The 16,526-nt window shown below is 36.3% G+C and overlaps 1 protein-coding gene across 11 annotated transcripts in view; it reads left to right on the forward strand.

The window, feature by feature from the left end:
- HDAC9 (histone deacetylase 9) overlaps positions 1-16,526 on the forward strand; it is a 992,890-nt gene that overhangs the window by 578,002 nt on the left and 398,362 nt on the right. For all 11 annotated transcript variants that reach the window (XR_009735813.1, XM_061413649.1, XM_061413654.1 and 8 more), the window contains 3 exons: positions 8,425-8,547; positions 11,318-11,528; positions 12,188-12,405. Coding sequence is in view for 10 of the 11 variants with exons in the window: in XM_061413649.1 (XP_061269633.1) it covers positions 8,425-8,547; positions 11,318-11,528; positions 12,188-12,405 (552 nt within the window). In the remaining variant the exon portion in view is untranslated. The remainder of the gene's footprint in view (positions 1-8,424; positions 8,548-11,317; positions 11,529-12,187; positions 12,406-16,526) is intronic.

Genomic DNA, 16,526 nt, shown 5'->3' on the forward strand with positions numbered 1-16,526 from the left:
TGTCTCTTACATTGCAAGGTGGATTCTTAACCACTGGACCACCAGGGAAGCCTCTCACATTCATTTTAGACTTTAAAATTTTCTCTCAGTTTTCCAAGGAAAATGAGCAGAATAGATAGGAAACTTTCTTACTTGTGACCATCTTTCAGGCATGTGAAGAACAGAATTCAAGCCACTACATTTTCTCCAGTCCTCCATCTGTTTCTTGTTTCTTACCATCCCATTGTCCCTTTGCTTTTCATTTTTCTTTCTAAACATGACACCAGAGGAAATAAATATTTCACATATATTTGTGACCATTGATGTAAGATTCTTAAGACTATTGGTTATAGGTGTTGTATTTCTGTTAGTGCAATTATAAATTATATCTCAACATCAGTTAGTTTTCTGCAACCCTTTAATGAATTTTCAGAGAAAGTACAAGTTGGTCATAAATATTTCTAAAAAACTTTAGATTTCCATTTCCTCTCAGCTTAAAGAATGTGATTCAGTAGCACAAACACTAAAGGATCTGGATTCTAAAATGTTTATGGATGAATTCTATGTTCTTAGGAAATGAAAACACACTAAACTACATTCATTCAACAGCATTTATGATTTTTCAGAATTCATTATTAAAAGGTACAGAAGACCACTTATAGCTTGATGGTATTTTGTGAAGATTAGAAACAGCAGTTCAATGTTTTGTTCAGGAAAACATATGTAGGTAACAGTATATTTTTCAAAAAATCAAAAGAATGTAAAAAATCAAGGGTGTAATGAACACAAAATTTAGCATGATGGTTACCTCTCAGGAAGGAGAAAGACAGTGGAGGGGACATGGTTTGCTACAAAAAATGAAGATACATATATACCTTCATTAAAAATACAAATATATGCATGCAGTACTTAGTATAACAAAGAAATACATATTCATAAGACTTGAAATAAATGGAAATGATGAGATTTTCTCTTTACTTCAAGATTTTTAAAACCTGTTAAGTAGCTCACATTGTGTGACCCTATAATTAAATTTCAAAAGTATGTACAATGAAGACTGTAAATTAAAGGAATTTGCTTGTATTATTTTAATCTGTTGTATACTTCTAAAACCTTTACTGATACCTAAACACAAATATCTGTTTAGATGCCCAACAGTTAGCTTTTCAGCTAATTGTTGAACATATTCTTTCCTTCTGCCACCACCAGTTAAAAAAAAAAAACGAAAAACAGAAGGAAATGTGATTTAATGGAGTTTGAAAGAGTGGAGGTATTTCTTCAGGTCAGTGACAGGACATTCACCTCCAAAGCTGGGAAGACTAGTTCAAAAGCAAGCAGTGACTTACTTCATAATGAATTAATTGTGTGCCTGAACTATGATCCAAAAGGCCAGGTGGGCAGACCTTTATGCACTGATGGGTAGCCTCTCCATGGCCCAGAACAAAAAATCCAGCCCTGATGACTAACATGTGCTTTTCTGCTGCATTGCATTTACAGAGGTCTGTAGCATAATTCATACTGGGGAGGTGAGGAGACAGCAGAATTCAGACTGAAACTGTCAGCAAATTAATATCCTAGCTTTGTATCACCAAATCCTTCCACCTAAACTAAAGTGGAAAAAAATGTTTTTCAACCAGTTTTTGATTAATGATCATTTTGAATTGTGTGATATTTATAGACACCCTCTAAGATTAATAATAACATATAACTTCATATCAAAAGAAATATTTGGGGGTATGAAAAATTTACATCATTACACTTTCAAAAATTATATTAGTTGCATACTTTACCATTTATAAAATAGGCTTATTCTACCATCTTTGCTTAAGTAACAAAGTTTTGCAAAGCAGGTGAGTTTTCATTTTTAAAATAGTATAACAGTGTACGTTTGAATCAACTCTCTATTCTGTGACCTGAAATTAGAAAAACATGTCACATAATTCTTTCAGATCCCATGTAGATGAATGGGATTCTACTTCCTTTTTGCTGTTTAGGAAATAGGAAAATAAAACTGTATTTCAGACTGTTCTTGAGGCTTAGGTGAAAAGAAAATTTTCCCTCTTATAATTCATCTGTTCTGTGTAATTCAGATAAAGGTTAAGACAGAAGCAAGAGGAGAATTTACTTTTAAGTCCAGGCTGAAGAAACAGCACCGTGAATTCAGATATTCCAGTCTTGCATTCAGAGGGCTACCAAGTAACATGGCTGCAAAACCAACTACTTGGTTGCCATTGGTTAAGTCGCTAAACTTGTCCTGAATCTTAGATTATTCATCTAATAAATATAGTATTAATAATACCTACCCCAGCAGCTTTGTTGTAGAGAATCAGTATTTGGAAGGCAGGTGGTAAATTGTGGAACAAGTTCATTTTTTTGTTGTTATTAATACTGACTCCTGGTAGGGAAAACTCATTAGAACGTTTGTCTGCAAGCCAGCAAATCTCATATGAGAATGAACTTCCATATGCTCTGGCCACTTCTGTTCTATTTCTCTAGTTTCTTACACATGCCCTGTCCTAAAGCCGGCATCGCTGGAGCTACTTGGTTTCCCCATTTGTAAACTTGGTTGGGGTGCTGAAACCTCAGGAGTTTTTATTTCCAACTCCAGTCAGAGACGTCTTTACCTATCTAGTTACTTTATTGTTAATACTGTAGGCCTGTGGGTTCAAATGTGTTTCCATGAATATCAGCACCATTATTTTAGGCTCGGTAGATTTATTTGATAGCTATTTTAACAGTAGCCAAGCAGCTGGTTTATTTCTAGTTGAACATTAGTGGCTGGCTCTGCTCTGCGATTTTTAAAATAATTTTTTCCAGCAGATACAAACGATTTTAAAAATGGATTCTAATAACAAGGTTAAGTACTCTAAAATCATTTGAACTGTCACTTGTTTTGCCTCAATCTCACATGACTCATCTGCCGATTGTTTCATAATAGTTGTTGTGACATTTGCTGTAAATGTTATGCTCCCTTCTGAGTGGGTGTAGAGCTTCGGTTTTAGATGACTGCAAATAAGACACTCCTCATCCAATCCCCCAAGGGAAAAGAGGTTGCTATGACAAAAGACTCATTTACGAGGAATAACATGAGTCAATATTGTAAACCAAGACTTTTAACAAAACATCAGTGACTTTTAAATACAGAGGAAGCCCCTGTCAAATAATTTTTTTGTCTCCAAACCATTTTATAGTAATACATTCTTGAAAACCAAGTGAAAGTGAGTGTTAGTTGCTTAGTTACCTCCAATTCTTTGACACCCTATGGACTGTAACCCACCAGGCTCCTCTCTCCATGGGATTCTTTGGGCAAGAATACTGGAGTGGGTTGCTATTCCCTTGAGTGTCCAGTAAAAATGAAAACTTAGAGATTTTTACTGCCTAAAAAAATTTATTTATCACATGGTGATTTTAATTTTCTATCAGCTGTCTGAAACGAGAAGAGGAAATAAATACCATCCTGAAAAATACCATGAAAGCCATAGGCAAACATTAAATGATTAAGAACTTGAAAATTTTTTCATCGTTACTTGTTTGTTTTTTAATGTGGTTCTTCTTTTTATTTAGATAGACTAGATTTAGGGATTTGGAACCTTTTATTAAAGACAAAACAGTTTGAGGCTTACAAGCGTGTCTGCCCAGATGCCACTCTAAGAGAACAGACATTACCTGGTAGATCTAGTCAGCTGCTCACATCTTAGGAGCTGCCCTGAGTCAAAAGCCATGGAGCAGTGGCGCTTGAGTGTAGGATACTTCGACCACACTGTTGTACACCAGTCCAGACTGCTGCTCACCAAAGCCTTATATTTATATTCCTTTTCTAATGCTTATGCTAATTGTATATAATTTTGAACATGCAGCAACTTAAAATTTTTGCATCCACTTTTTCTATGAGCTTCTTAAAAAGTAGGTGATGACATAATTAGTGTTCTGTCAAGGGTCATCTGTTGACTTCTTTGTCTTAAGAGTAAGAAAGGTAGTCCCTTCCCTCCCTCTTTCCCACCCTTCCTTTCTACTTCCTCCCTACCTCCCTCCCTCCTTACCTCCTATCCCTACTTCCATTTTCCTTGCCCCTATAGGAAGTCATTTTCTCCTGTTTTCTTGTTTGTTTGTATGGCTTATTACATGAAACATGTATCTTTTGTTTTGAGCTCATGAATTTTAATGGGTATAAATGGTTTGGTGCCATCAGTCTCTTTTCATTTCTTATTTTTATGACTAAGCATGTCTTGTTATACCCAGTCATATAATGGATACATATACCTAATAATTTGCTTTTAATCACTGTAGTAATCCATGGCGAGCACCCCTCCATTTTACCTACCTATTCTCCAATTGGATGCCCCAGTGACCTCCAGTTCTCACACCACCAAAAAATGCTCCTGTGTGTATGTATACGCATCACCTTGTAACTAAATGATAATTTCTTGAAGAGCAGAAGAATCTCTGGGTCATAGTGTACAGTGCTGAAATGTTCTCCAGAATAGCTATGCCTGTCCACAGTCTCACCAGGAATGTGTGATGGTTTTTGCTTTCTTAGATCCCTTGAACATTTAACATTGTCTATTTTTCTAATTTTTGCCAGTGTCCATTTCATAAGAGAAGTTGAATCTTTTGATTGAAACTAATGTCTTCTTGATTTCAATGGCTAAATAAATAGATCTAGTGAGATACATGTGATTTTTCAGTATATGGGTATTTTATATTAATAAAATATTAATTTTATTTCAGTATTATCATAAGATATTGTTCCAGTTGCCATGATGGTGAGAAAAGTAATTAAAACTTGAAGGTCATTATTAAAATATGGATAGGCCTCCCCTGCCCCAACACTCGATTCAGTCATACACCTCTTTCCAATATCATGCTCTTTCTGGTGAAATGCTGGTTGTCCATCAGAGCCTAGTTTAAAATTGACAACCTGCTCTGTGTCATTGGTGGAGAAGGCAATGGCACCCCACTCCAGTACTTTTCCCAGGGACGGGGGAGCCTGGTGGGCTGCCGTCTGTGGGGTCGCACAGAGTCGGACATGACTGAAGCGACTTAGCAGCAGCAGCAGCACAGGCCATTAGAGCCAGTTCTCCACTTTCCTTTGCATTTGTGTGGTCTAGGGCTTCTTTGTACCCTTCCCACCCTGTACCACCCTGTTGTTGTATTGTGTGTGTTGCTCAGTCGTGTCCGACTCTTTTCGACCCCATGGACTGTAGCCCGCTGGGCCCCTCTGTCCATAGGATTCTCCAGGCAAGAATACTGGAGTGGGTTGCCATTTTCTTCTCCAATACCACCCTGTTAATCTAACTTAATTGTAATTCATTTTTTTGTGCATGTTAGGTGATAGCCATTGTACATTAAATATTTCCATTTTATCTGACCACAGCAATAGTTTCTGACTCTGAAAATTTTTTAGATTAAAACCATCTTCCCTGTGTTCTAAGATGTGAAGTGTTGGTATATTAGCATAGCCCTGTTTGAAGGGCTGGATCAGTTTCAAAACTACTTCCTGGAAAAGCCCTGGCCTTGCCTGGAAATACTTGTAAGTTCACCACAGTGCTAAGGTGGGGTAACCTTCCAGCCTTGCAAGAATGCTGGTCAGGATCCTTCACTGACTCAGCGAAATGGCCCCTCTCACCGTCTATTTCTCTGACTTTCAAGTGTGTCTGTGCTCTTTTAGCATTGTACAGTACAGCTCCAGTTTCCTGTTAACCTGAAACAGATAGCCTGCTTCTATCAAAAAGTCAAATCAAGGAAAGTTATTAAAGAAGATAATTTGAGAAAAACATTATTTCAGTTCTGTTGAGTCATTTGTGATTTTATCCATTGGAAGTTTATGTACATGCTGTGCTTGTTTCTTGTCAGTAAATTGAAGGAAACAAATTATGTCCAAGTCTCTGAAGTTCCATGATGTGATATATACCAGTTAATCTCTGTGGGAAGAGTCAACTCTACCTAGAGAACTTAGGGACTTCGGACCTTACTTATTCCTCAGGAATTGTCTCCATGACTTGGAAATCCTTATGTCTATCAAGTCACCAGGGCTTCTGCTTTCTTCTCACATGAGGCTCACTGGCTCCCAGTTGGACACTTTTATTCTTTACCATAAGCCCCAAGACTAACTGTGCCTCCTCTTTTTCTCTCAAGTTTCCTCCTTCTCCATACATTTTTGTGGTTCCCTTGTCCTGCAGTAATGGCTCCAGAGCAGTGCATAGCTTCTGGAGCAGTACCTGACAACAAATCATCCAGCCTTGATCGCTTTAAAAGTTTTATTGCTGATCCCACTGGGAACCAGAATTAGGGCAATCCCTCAGTTCATTCATCCATAACGAGAATATAAGGTGTGCTGGAGAGTGCATGTGAAGACTATGGTTGATGCCCTAGAACTCCCTGGCATAGGCCTTGAAACATGGTAGGTGCTGTCCTAGGAAACAGCGTGAAACCACAGGGGTCTGAAATCTCACAGTATGAACATTCTCTAGTCCCTTCACTTTAGTCAAAAGCTCCTGTGAGCAGCCAATATGCTACTGCAGTTATTACACGTGAGAAGAAACTTTTTTCTCACTTCAGTATAGATTTGCTTCCTATGATGACGTGGGAAGATGTCACACAAATTCTGTCTGGGAAATAAAGATAACCTGTTTTGTGAGGTTGTGGTAACTTTTGGTCATTCCCATAGTGCATGTCAAGTCTCTTGCTGTGGGACACAGATAGAACATTGAATGAGTATTGTACATGATTTAAAGTAATTGTTTTCCCACATTTATTTATCTTCCATGAATACAGATAAGCAGATGAAATACCCTTTTATTATAAATGACTGCTTGCTGCCAATAAGCTGGTTAAAGTATTTTTGCTTCCTCATATACTTTTTAATTTGCATTCAGGTATATATTCTATACTTTAAATTCATAGTAAAAGCATATAGTATAAGCAAAATCAGTCTTATGAATCTTGGCTTTTTAAATTAGAGCAAATATACAACCATTGTTGGTATCTCCTTAAATAAAATTGCAATATCATACATTGTAATGATAAAATCTTTTCCAACAATCTTCATGGGTTTTCAACAACTTTAATTTTGTAAAGGCTTGCATATAAACTCAATGTAATGTTAAAAGTTTCATTGCATTTCTTGCTTTTCATGAGCAAATATCTGACTTGTTCTTTTAAGAAAAAACAAACTCTGAGTTAGTTTGGAATTCCAAGTTGCAATGAGAAGAGTCCACCTTTAGCCTTCTGCTCTTATTATGTTAAGACTACGACTCATCTCCAAACAAACGTATGATTGAGGTGATGTTTTGGAATAACATCCTGTGTTTTGGTGGTGCATCACTCTTCAGTGACATTCTGAGGTTGCATTGTATTAGCACATGATATTTTCCCCAGTTAATTGATATCCCAGGTTTGTCCAGGGGAAAATCTACAGCTCCCCCAAACATACTTGACAAGTTATTATATTTACTTTAGTCAAAGCCCGTGTGTGCAATATCCCTCTTGGAGGTGGTCTCTTATTGGAGTCCCATATGCTTTTTGTTTGGGAAGAAAGCAGTCACTGTGTCATACTGTTACATGGAGTATTCTTTTTCAAGGATGTTGTTCCCTTGGGGACCATATCAGGCCAGAGTTCCTTAGTCGAATAAGACCTTTGTAACTCTTATTGTATAAGAGTTCTGGGAGGGAAGCAAGAGTTAAACAGAAAATGTAATTCAAGCAACCATATTAGGCCACATGTGGGAAAACATGACTCTTGGTATTGGATTTAAAAAAAAAAAAGGTTATTTGTTGTAAAAAGGACCATGATGCCAAAATGTTCAAGGTATTCCAGTGTAAATGAAGACTAGTGAGGCCCAGGGAACTCATAACATTTTCACATTTACTTTAGTTTCTGAATATGAATGACTTAAAAAACAGCACACAGAGTTGTCTATGCACAAATTTTAAACAATGATATGATTAGTTAGTATAGAAGTCCTATAAGGCAATATTTAATCTAAGATTTTCTTCTGTGTGTTTTCCCATCAGTAAAATGATATTTAATCCATATGAGAATAATGATTATAATGGCATTACATACATATTCATCACTCAGTAACACAAAAATCTATTTATACTCATAAAGATTACTCAATTTAATTGTTGTGTATTACCAATTGATGACAAACACACTGATTATATTCCATAAAAGTAGAAATTTAAAAATTAATTTTTTCAAAATGAAATAGAAAGTCTTCTTCAGATATTACAATTATATCTGGTAAAGAAAATTTTAATTTAATTATTGCATTTAACTTTTTTGGATATAGAAGTCATAAAACACTCGTGAATTCTTCATTAAAATACTTTAATATTTTGACAGATTATAATATAAAACCTATTTTCTGAAATGTGAACATTACAATAAACTTTATGATATAATATTGTGGGACTCCCCTTTCACTTTTTTTTTTTTAATAGAAAATGGTTTCACAGCAACGCATTCTAATTCACGAAGATTCCATGAACCTACTCAGTCTTTATACATCTCCGTCTTTGCCCAACATCACCCTGGGTCTTCCAGCAGTGTCAACCCAGCTCAATGTAAGTCATTTCCCTGCATTGGCCTAAACCAGCCCGAGGACTGTTTTCCTAGGGGACCTCTCATTCTTTACTTGTATATTTAGACTTCAGGGAAACTCGGTAGTCTACTTCTCCTTCGCTATTTACCGAGTTGTTGAAAGATACTCAGTTTGACCTCACATTAAAGATTCATATTGACTCCCCTAATAATATATAAAAATAATAACTAATATTTGTATAATGCTTTGTAGTTTTTAAAAAAGAAAGCAGTCTTCAGGTATATTGTTTTGCTAGCTCCACACAACCATCCCATGAAACAGATTACAGACCACGTTTTAACAGAAGCAGCAGCCGAGACTTGGAATGCATAAAAGTCCAGGATCACAAGCCCAGCAAGTAGCAGACCTGGACCTCAGCTCAGGCCAGCGCTGTGAGGGCAGTGTCTGAAGCACAGCAGCATGTTTAAAGGGTTTATTTTGTGAATGACTTTATTTTAAGAATTTAGGTCCCTGACTCTGTGGTACTGAAGAATATATATCTGGGAAACCTCTGTGAGAACAATATTAAACTCCTCCTTGGAAATTCAGAGTGAATCAATTACTTTAAAAGTCTCAACAACTGAAGTAGGATTTTTTGGAGGTAATTGTCCAGCTAGCAGAAGACAGCAATAATTATATTTCACACATATTCTCTAAAATAATATAATGTTAGTCATAGTAAAAGATTTTTAAACTTGAATAATTTATCTGTGAGAGGTTATTAAATTAGGCAGAGGTCATATGATACATTCAGTTTAAAGAGAAATCTGTTCCAACCCTTGGCACCAATTTTACCAATTTTTAAATGGCTTCAAGAGTCTGGCAAGTCTTCCACTGAGTCCATCTTATCAAATTAATATCTTTTACAATATGCCCACATGGGAAATTATTAAAGAGTTGACCGTTTTGTGACTGTTTGCAGAATATGAACCCTATCCTATGGTATGCTAGTTTATGCATACTCATGCTTATGGCGACATTTTTAAATGAAAAATTTTATGATTATGTTCAATACATATTACAAATCTATCTAAGCGATAATTTATTATATTTGATCTTTGTAATAAAGTAGAATGTTATCTTAGGTGATACAGTAATCTTATACCAGTGAGGAAAAAGCAAAGTTTGGATGTTGTTTTATATCTGGGGATTAAAGAAGACAGACTTAAAAAAAACACTGAATTCAGCTATGCCCTTGAAATTCTACATGAAGCATTTGTAAACAATTGACTAGTGAAAAGGAAAAAGAAATTGGGGATTAAATAAAACAAACATTTATGGATGATATTTTCAAATCTTCATTTATAAAAATTATTTTCAAAAAAAGTTATATTCTTCTGTTCCTATTTTTTCTGTTTCTTCTGGTGATGAGCAAATACTAACACAGAAACTTACGACATGTAGTTTTCTACTTTTTTTTCGTATGTTCTAAGTCATTCCTACCAGCTAACACAAACACACTACTTTTAATGTGGTCAGGGAGAATTTTTCCCCAAAAGACCAAGTACTAAAAGCCAGACTATTAAATGTTTCAATGATAATACCATTTGGTACCATTGGATGCATGAACCAGTGTGGTTTGGATTGAAGTTTCATTTTTCTTTGCTTCCATTTTGGTGTGTATGAGGCTATCATAATTAATTTTTCAAGCTTGGCATTGCTTTGGCAAAGGGATCTCTAATATTCTATTTCCCCACTGAGTAGTGGGAAACTTTAAGGAGAAGAAGCCAGGAGAAGGAATCACTTCTAGATTAAACATTGCATCGACTTGTTGTGTGACTAAGACAAACCATTTACCTCTTCGTCCTTCAATTTCCCCATCACTGAAAATTGCTTTGCTTCCCTGGCATGCAGCAATTTTGAAAGATGAAACATGAGTTTTGAAAAGAAACATGCCACATAATTTTAAGGTATTAGACCTCTGCTGTTGTAATACCAAAATGACCACCATTCATTAAGTTCTTTGACTAGGAGAATTCATTATTACTATTGATGATATAATTATTATTGCCTTATTACTATGTTATCATATATTTCAAGTTCTTAATAGCAATTTTAGGTGATATCTAATTTCACTTGTAGTTTATTTTATTAAACAAAAGTATCTGAGTGTCATTTTCAATATTTAGAGATTTGAGACTCTGTTATAAATTAATATAAAATACACATTTAAATAAAATTTTTTCATATTTTATATAATCTTTCATTGACTTATCTCAAGAATTTTATTTTAAAAATTAAATATTGGACACCCACAGCTCTGTGAATGTATTAGAGGACATATAAAGAGTGCATTGTTTCTCCTGCTTGAAACTCCCGAATTACAAACCATTTTATTTCCAGCTTTTAATCACTATTGTGTAGTCATGAGTTTAGCAATCTGAATAAATTTTACTTTTCTAATATACCTTTTACTTAAACAATATGTTAAAATATTTTAGAAATAAACTTCCCAGTTATTAAGCCTAAAATAATTTTTAACCTTTTAGGAAAAGTTTTATTTGGGCTTCAGTACAATGATACGCAATACTAAACTGTCTCCAGTGCTCCAGCTTTGTTTTTTTTTCCCCTATGTTCATTCACTTAGTTCAAAAGACATACTGTTGTCCATTTTCCCTACTCAGCCATTGAGTAAGATAAGGCTTTTTGGTGGCAGGGGAAATTATGGAATGAGAAACCAGTCTAATGATTTACAGACCTAATGACCCATATGGATGAAAGCGGATTAACATCTTTATTATTTCTTGACACAGGCTTCAAATTCACTCAAGGAAAAACAGAAGTGTGAGACCCAGACACTCAGGCAAGGTGTTCCTCTGCCTGGGCAATACGGGGGCAGCATCCCGGCGTCTTCAAGCCATCCCCACGTTACTTTGGAGGGAAAGCCCAACAGCAGCCACCAAGCTCTCCTACAGCATCTATTATTGAAAGAACAAATGAGACAGCAAAAACTTCTTGTGGCTGGTAATTTATAATGGCATCATTTGTAGGTTATGTTAGGGCTTTTGTTTTTATCAGCAAGCCAACATAATGTCTCTTTGCCTCAAGACCTAGTAAAACTTCACATTGTCATGCAGAGGTTTCCCTGATACCTAGTACTGTGGAAAAGACTATTACCTGTATTTATTCCCCTAGATCTCTGGAAAAAAACTCACCTTCTTTAACCTTCAGATATACCAGAGTGGACTGTAGGTGAGTCATTGATCAGATGCGTATCTGCCCAATGCACTGGCATTTTTGCCTCCACCCTACCCAATCTGGGCATCCCTAGTGGCTCAGATGGTAAAGAGCCTGCCCGCCATGCAGGAAACCCAGGTTCGATCCCTGGGTCTGGAAGATCCCCTGGAGAAGGGCATGGCAACCCACTCTAGTATTCTTGTCTGGATAATCCCATGGACAGTGGAGGCTGGCGGGCTACGTTCCGTGGGGTCACAGAGTCGGACAAGACTGAGTGACTAACACACCCAACCTAGCCTTCTTCTGATATATGGCCAATAGTATACTGCTTTTCATAAAACTTATCCCATAGCTATCTTCTGTAGTTTCTTGTCTTTTCTTAAATTGTGTATGTGTCTCTGTAAGTACCTATATATATATATATATTTTTTTTTTTTTCTTTCCAGGTGGAGTTCCCTTACATCCTCAGTCTCCCTTGGCAACAAAAGAGAGAATTTCACCCGGCATTAGAGGTACCCACAAATTACCCCGACACAGACCCCTGAATCGAACCCAGTCTGCACCTTTGCCTCAGAGCACCTTGGCTCAGCTGGTCATTCAGCAGCAGCACCAGCAGTTCTTGGAGAAGCAGAAGCAATACCAGCAGCAGATCCACATGAACAAGGTAAGTTCCCAAGCGATGTCAACACACCACAGCCACCAGTGTGGAATCTGGGGTTCTCGTCACTGATATGGGCATACAAGAGAGAATGTTGGTGTCCATCACAATGACCTGGAGACTGCCCTCCTGGCCCTGCTGTCAGGGCTCAAGGACACCATCACAATACCACTGTCTTCTCCATCACTGCATTCATAGGACATTTGTAGCAAAATCGAGGTCCTAGATTGGAAAGTCTTTTCTGACTGAGTACATATCTGAATGCAGCAGCACATACAGAAATGTGTGTGCAGAGCCCCGTGTTTTGTTACTGCAGTAAAGGTTTGAGGCAGAGTTGAGGTTTGCACAGGTGTTGGCAGCTGTGGAAAGGTTAGCCAGTTAGGTGTTTCTCTGCAACTTGTATGTAAACATGTTACATTTGTTTTTTAATATGTCCAAATTTTAGTCCAATCAGTGCTGAAGCAGTTTCTCGGCAGTTTGTGGTAGTCTGTCTGTGTCAGAAATGGACAGCAGAGGCCTGAGTCACAGCACATCCTCCGGAGCTCTCCTGCTGAGGCAGCCACAGACAGTCATTCTAATATAATGTGTCACACAGGCCAGGAGAGCATTTTCAATGAATCTGTAAGCAAAACTGGTCTGCACAGTGTTTAGCTACTGCTTTCTGCCATGGTAGCCTTACAAAGGAGAATCCTTTCATTCCTGGAAAATGAAAGGTCCTGAATATCAAAATTCTATCCTTTCTCCTTTGTTTCTATATTACTTACAAATATCTGCTAGAGGCATTATATTGAGAAACAATGTCCTGTTTACTGATCATTGGATAGCTAAAAATTGGTTTAGTATGTAAGTGTGCTGTCATATTCTGATATAAGCAAAACAGGGCTTCCCAGGTGGTACTAGTGGTAAAGAACCCACTTGCCATTGCAGGAGACATAAGAGATGGGAGTTTGATCCCTGGGTCAGGAAGATCCCCTGGAGGATAAGATGACAACCCACTCCAGTATTCTTGCCTGGAGAATCCCATGGACAGAGGAACCTGGTGGGCTACAGTCCCTGGGGTTGCACAAAGTCGGACACAACTGAAGCGACTGAGCATAAATGAAACAAAACCTCATGGGCAAAGGTCTAATCATCTTTCTGATCGTAAGAGAAGGGGATCTTTATCATGTGCTCACCTTATTGCAGGTGGGATTAGAGATGTTTTCTCATCTTTGGCCTCCATCTTAACAAGGCAGATACATGAAGGTAGCATAGACTGAAGAGCACGATACTGAAAACAAATTCCCCCAGCCCAACCCTTTGCAGTGTTCACAAAGGACATGTATGTGTGTATATTGGGGTGGGGGTGGCTGGGAGTGCCAGCTGCCTCTCCAATCATCATTTGCTGCACTGCAGATTGTATTTCACTATATTTCAGACTCTTTCTATTAGTATATCATCAGGTTAATGCCTATCTTACTGCTTCAGTATTTCTCTAAATTTATCAAATTATCTTAAAACAAGTCTTGTCAGAGGGGAACTGATTTTTCTCCTTGTATAATGGCATATTACTCCTTGTCCTCAATGTCATTCTGTACATTTACTGTATTATGGTAGAGTTATGTTGATTTGTTTCTTTTGTGGTATATTAGCACAGCTTAAAATTACCAGGTATTCTTGGAACATTATCCAGTATGAAAGGAAAGGCTGGGAATTCTTACTGTTCACCTCACAATATTTTGATCTGGAATTAGATTCATTTAGAAAAGTAGTAGTTGTTATTTAATTGCTAAGTCATGTCCGATTCTTTTGCAACCTCACAGACTGTAGCCTGCCAGGCTTCTCTATCTGTGGGAAGAAAAGTAGCATCTGATTGTGAATACACTTTCTGCTACTCGGTTCTATTTCCTAGAACTATATGGAGGTGTATTCTCTTACAGGTATATGAGGTAAATTGATCCCTTTGAAATCACCATCTACAGATGATTTCTATGAATACCTTTAAGAATATTTTGGAATGCATTTTTTTATGATCTAGAGTTCCCACTGCTTCAAACTCAAGTGGTATGTTAATATTGGACAGAATTATTGTATTTTAGTATCACACTCGAGATTCTGACAGGCAGATGCTAAGCTCAGTCACATGAAAGAAACTAAGATGGAAAGCAGGCATTTGCATTTCAGAAATGAGAAAAGCAAATCTTATCAGAGACCTTCTTCCATGTGGAGCTGATTCTTTGGACTCTGTTAAGAATTCCTTCCAAAATTAGAAACAAACCTATACTACATGCTTGTACAGTGGTTTGATTATTAAATCTTGTCTTAATTAGGCAAAATGAAGCCCAGAAAACTTCAAAGTACAAAGCTGATCTTTATATATTAACCTCTCTCAACTTGGGTGTTTAGATTACTCAAGCAGGTCTCTCCTTGGCTTTCCTCCTTGTATGTATTCCATATGTTTAATCAAGAATCAAGATGGCATATGCACACTGGGTATTCTCCAGATTTTGAAAATATTTCACCTGTCCTCAATTGTCTAAGGGAATAGAGAAGAATCTTCTTAAATAAATATTGAACTCCATCCCATTCTATGGTATTCACAATAATAGAACCACTAATGAGTGAATAGCTACTGTTCACCTTTTCCATGAAGTAATCAAAACATTTATTTCATGTCAGGAGAAGGCAAACTTAGATGCCAAAAGAAAACAGGTTTCTGCATAATAATATATGTATGGATATCATGTAGAATAACCATTAATGAGAAATAACCACAGAAACTTTAGTTTATATCTTTTCTCCCTTCTGTTATCATGGACAAATCTTTAGTGACTCATCAAACAGCCAAATAGTTGGCATCATAAACACATAGTCCTTACTCTCTTGTGATATTTATTACAACAGGAAATATAGGCACATATGCAGATATAAGTGTATAGATGACATATTTTATATGTCTTCTCCTTTTATTCCCTCCAATTTGCTTTATGGTTCTTTTTTGAGGAATTTAGAAACTTTGAGGAAAAGTGGAGTGAGAAGAAAGAAAAAATAAGCAGATTTATCTCTAAATTTACATCACATTAAATATGATTAGCCTTCCTGGTATGAAAATTTTAATTACTGATTTGAATTGCTAATAATCTTTAGAAGAATTAGAAGCAACAGTATACTTTTTCAGAGCAGTTTGTACAGTGATCAACTTACTAAATTTTAAAGACTTTCTCATATCTTGCTGTTATTTGAATGCATTTATGAAAGCAGTCAGTCATATTTGTTATAACCATACAATGTAAATGTTATTAAGCATACTAAACAATTTGCCTACCTGCTACCTACTACTTAAATGACATTTACATGGGAAATTTGTGTGTCATAAGATGCTAAAGCTCATGTAAGTATGTTTTAAGTGCTTACTAGCTTAGCAGAAATATCCCTAGAATGGGTTTGTATAGTATTTGTATTGCTTTATCTACCAGAAAAAAATTGGACAAGCTAAAAACAAAATGAGTGGAAAATGTCAGATTGTTTTATCTTTGCTTATAAGTTTGTATATTTTGTTTTCACTGAAAGCATTTTAAGAAGCTTAACCATAAGAAAATCATGGCTTACAACATTTGTTATCTTGGGTTTTTTTTTTTTAAAAACATTTGAAAAATTCAGAAATGCTTCTGAACAATTTTATCGCTAATATATAGTACCTTCATGTTTAAAAAAATGTTAAAAGGCTTTTAATATGAGGATCAAAGAAGACTGTTACTTTTGCCAGTATCTTTTAATTTTTTTTATTGGAAAAAAGTGGTTTTCTAAAATAAAATTTTCCTTGTAAATACAAAATAGCAAACAAAAATATAGGAGAATACTGGTAGTTTTCTTCTGAACCCTTTTCAAGTTTAAATATTGCCACAGATTTTCTGGTAAAAACTATGACTGATGAAAACAAAATACCACAGTTGCTTGGACATTTTTATGATTTTTGAAGGAGTACTGTGACCACTGCCTGATTAATAGTAGGGCAAATGTCAAGTCACATCACTCTCTGAATGATACACAGAAATTTTCCAAAGTATATTCAAGCATCTTTATTGTGAGAAAATTTGACATAGATCTCTGTCCCCCTTCCAAATGACAACATTGTTCTTTGAATTATT

This window comes from Bos javanicus, chromosome 4, assembly GCF_032452875.1.
Source record: "Bos javanicus breed banteng chromosome 4, ARS-OSU_banteng_1.0, whole genome shotgun sequence".
In the NCBI taxonomy this organism is placed as follows: domain Eukaryota; kingdom Metazoa; phylum Chordata; class Mammalia; order Artiodactyla; family Bovidae; genus Bos; species Bos javanicus.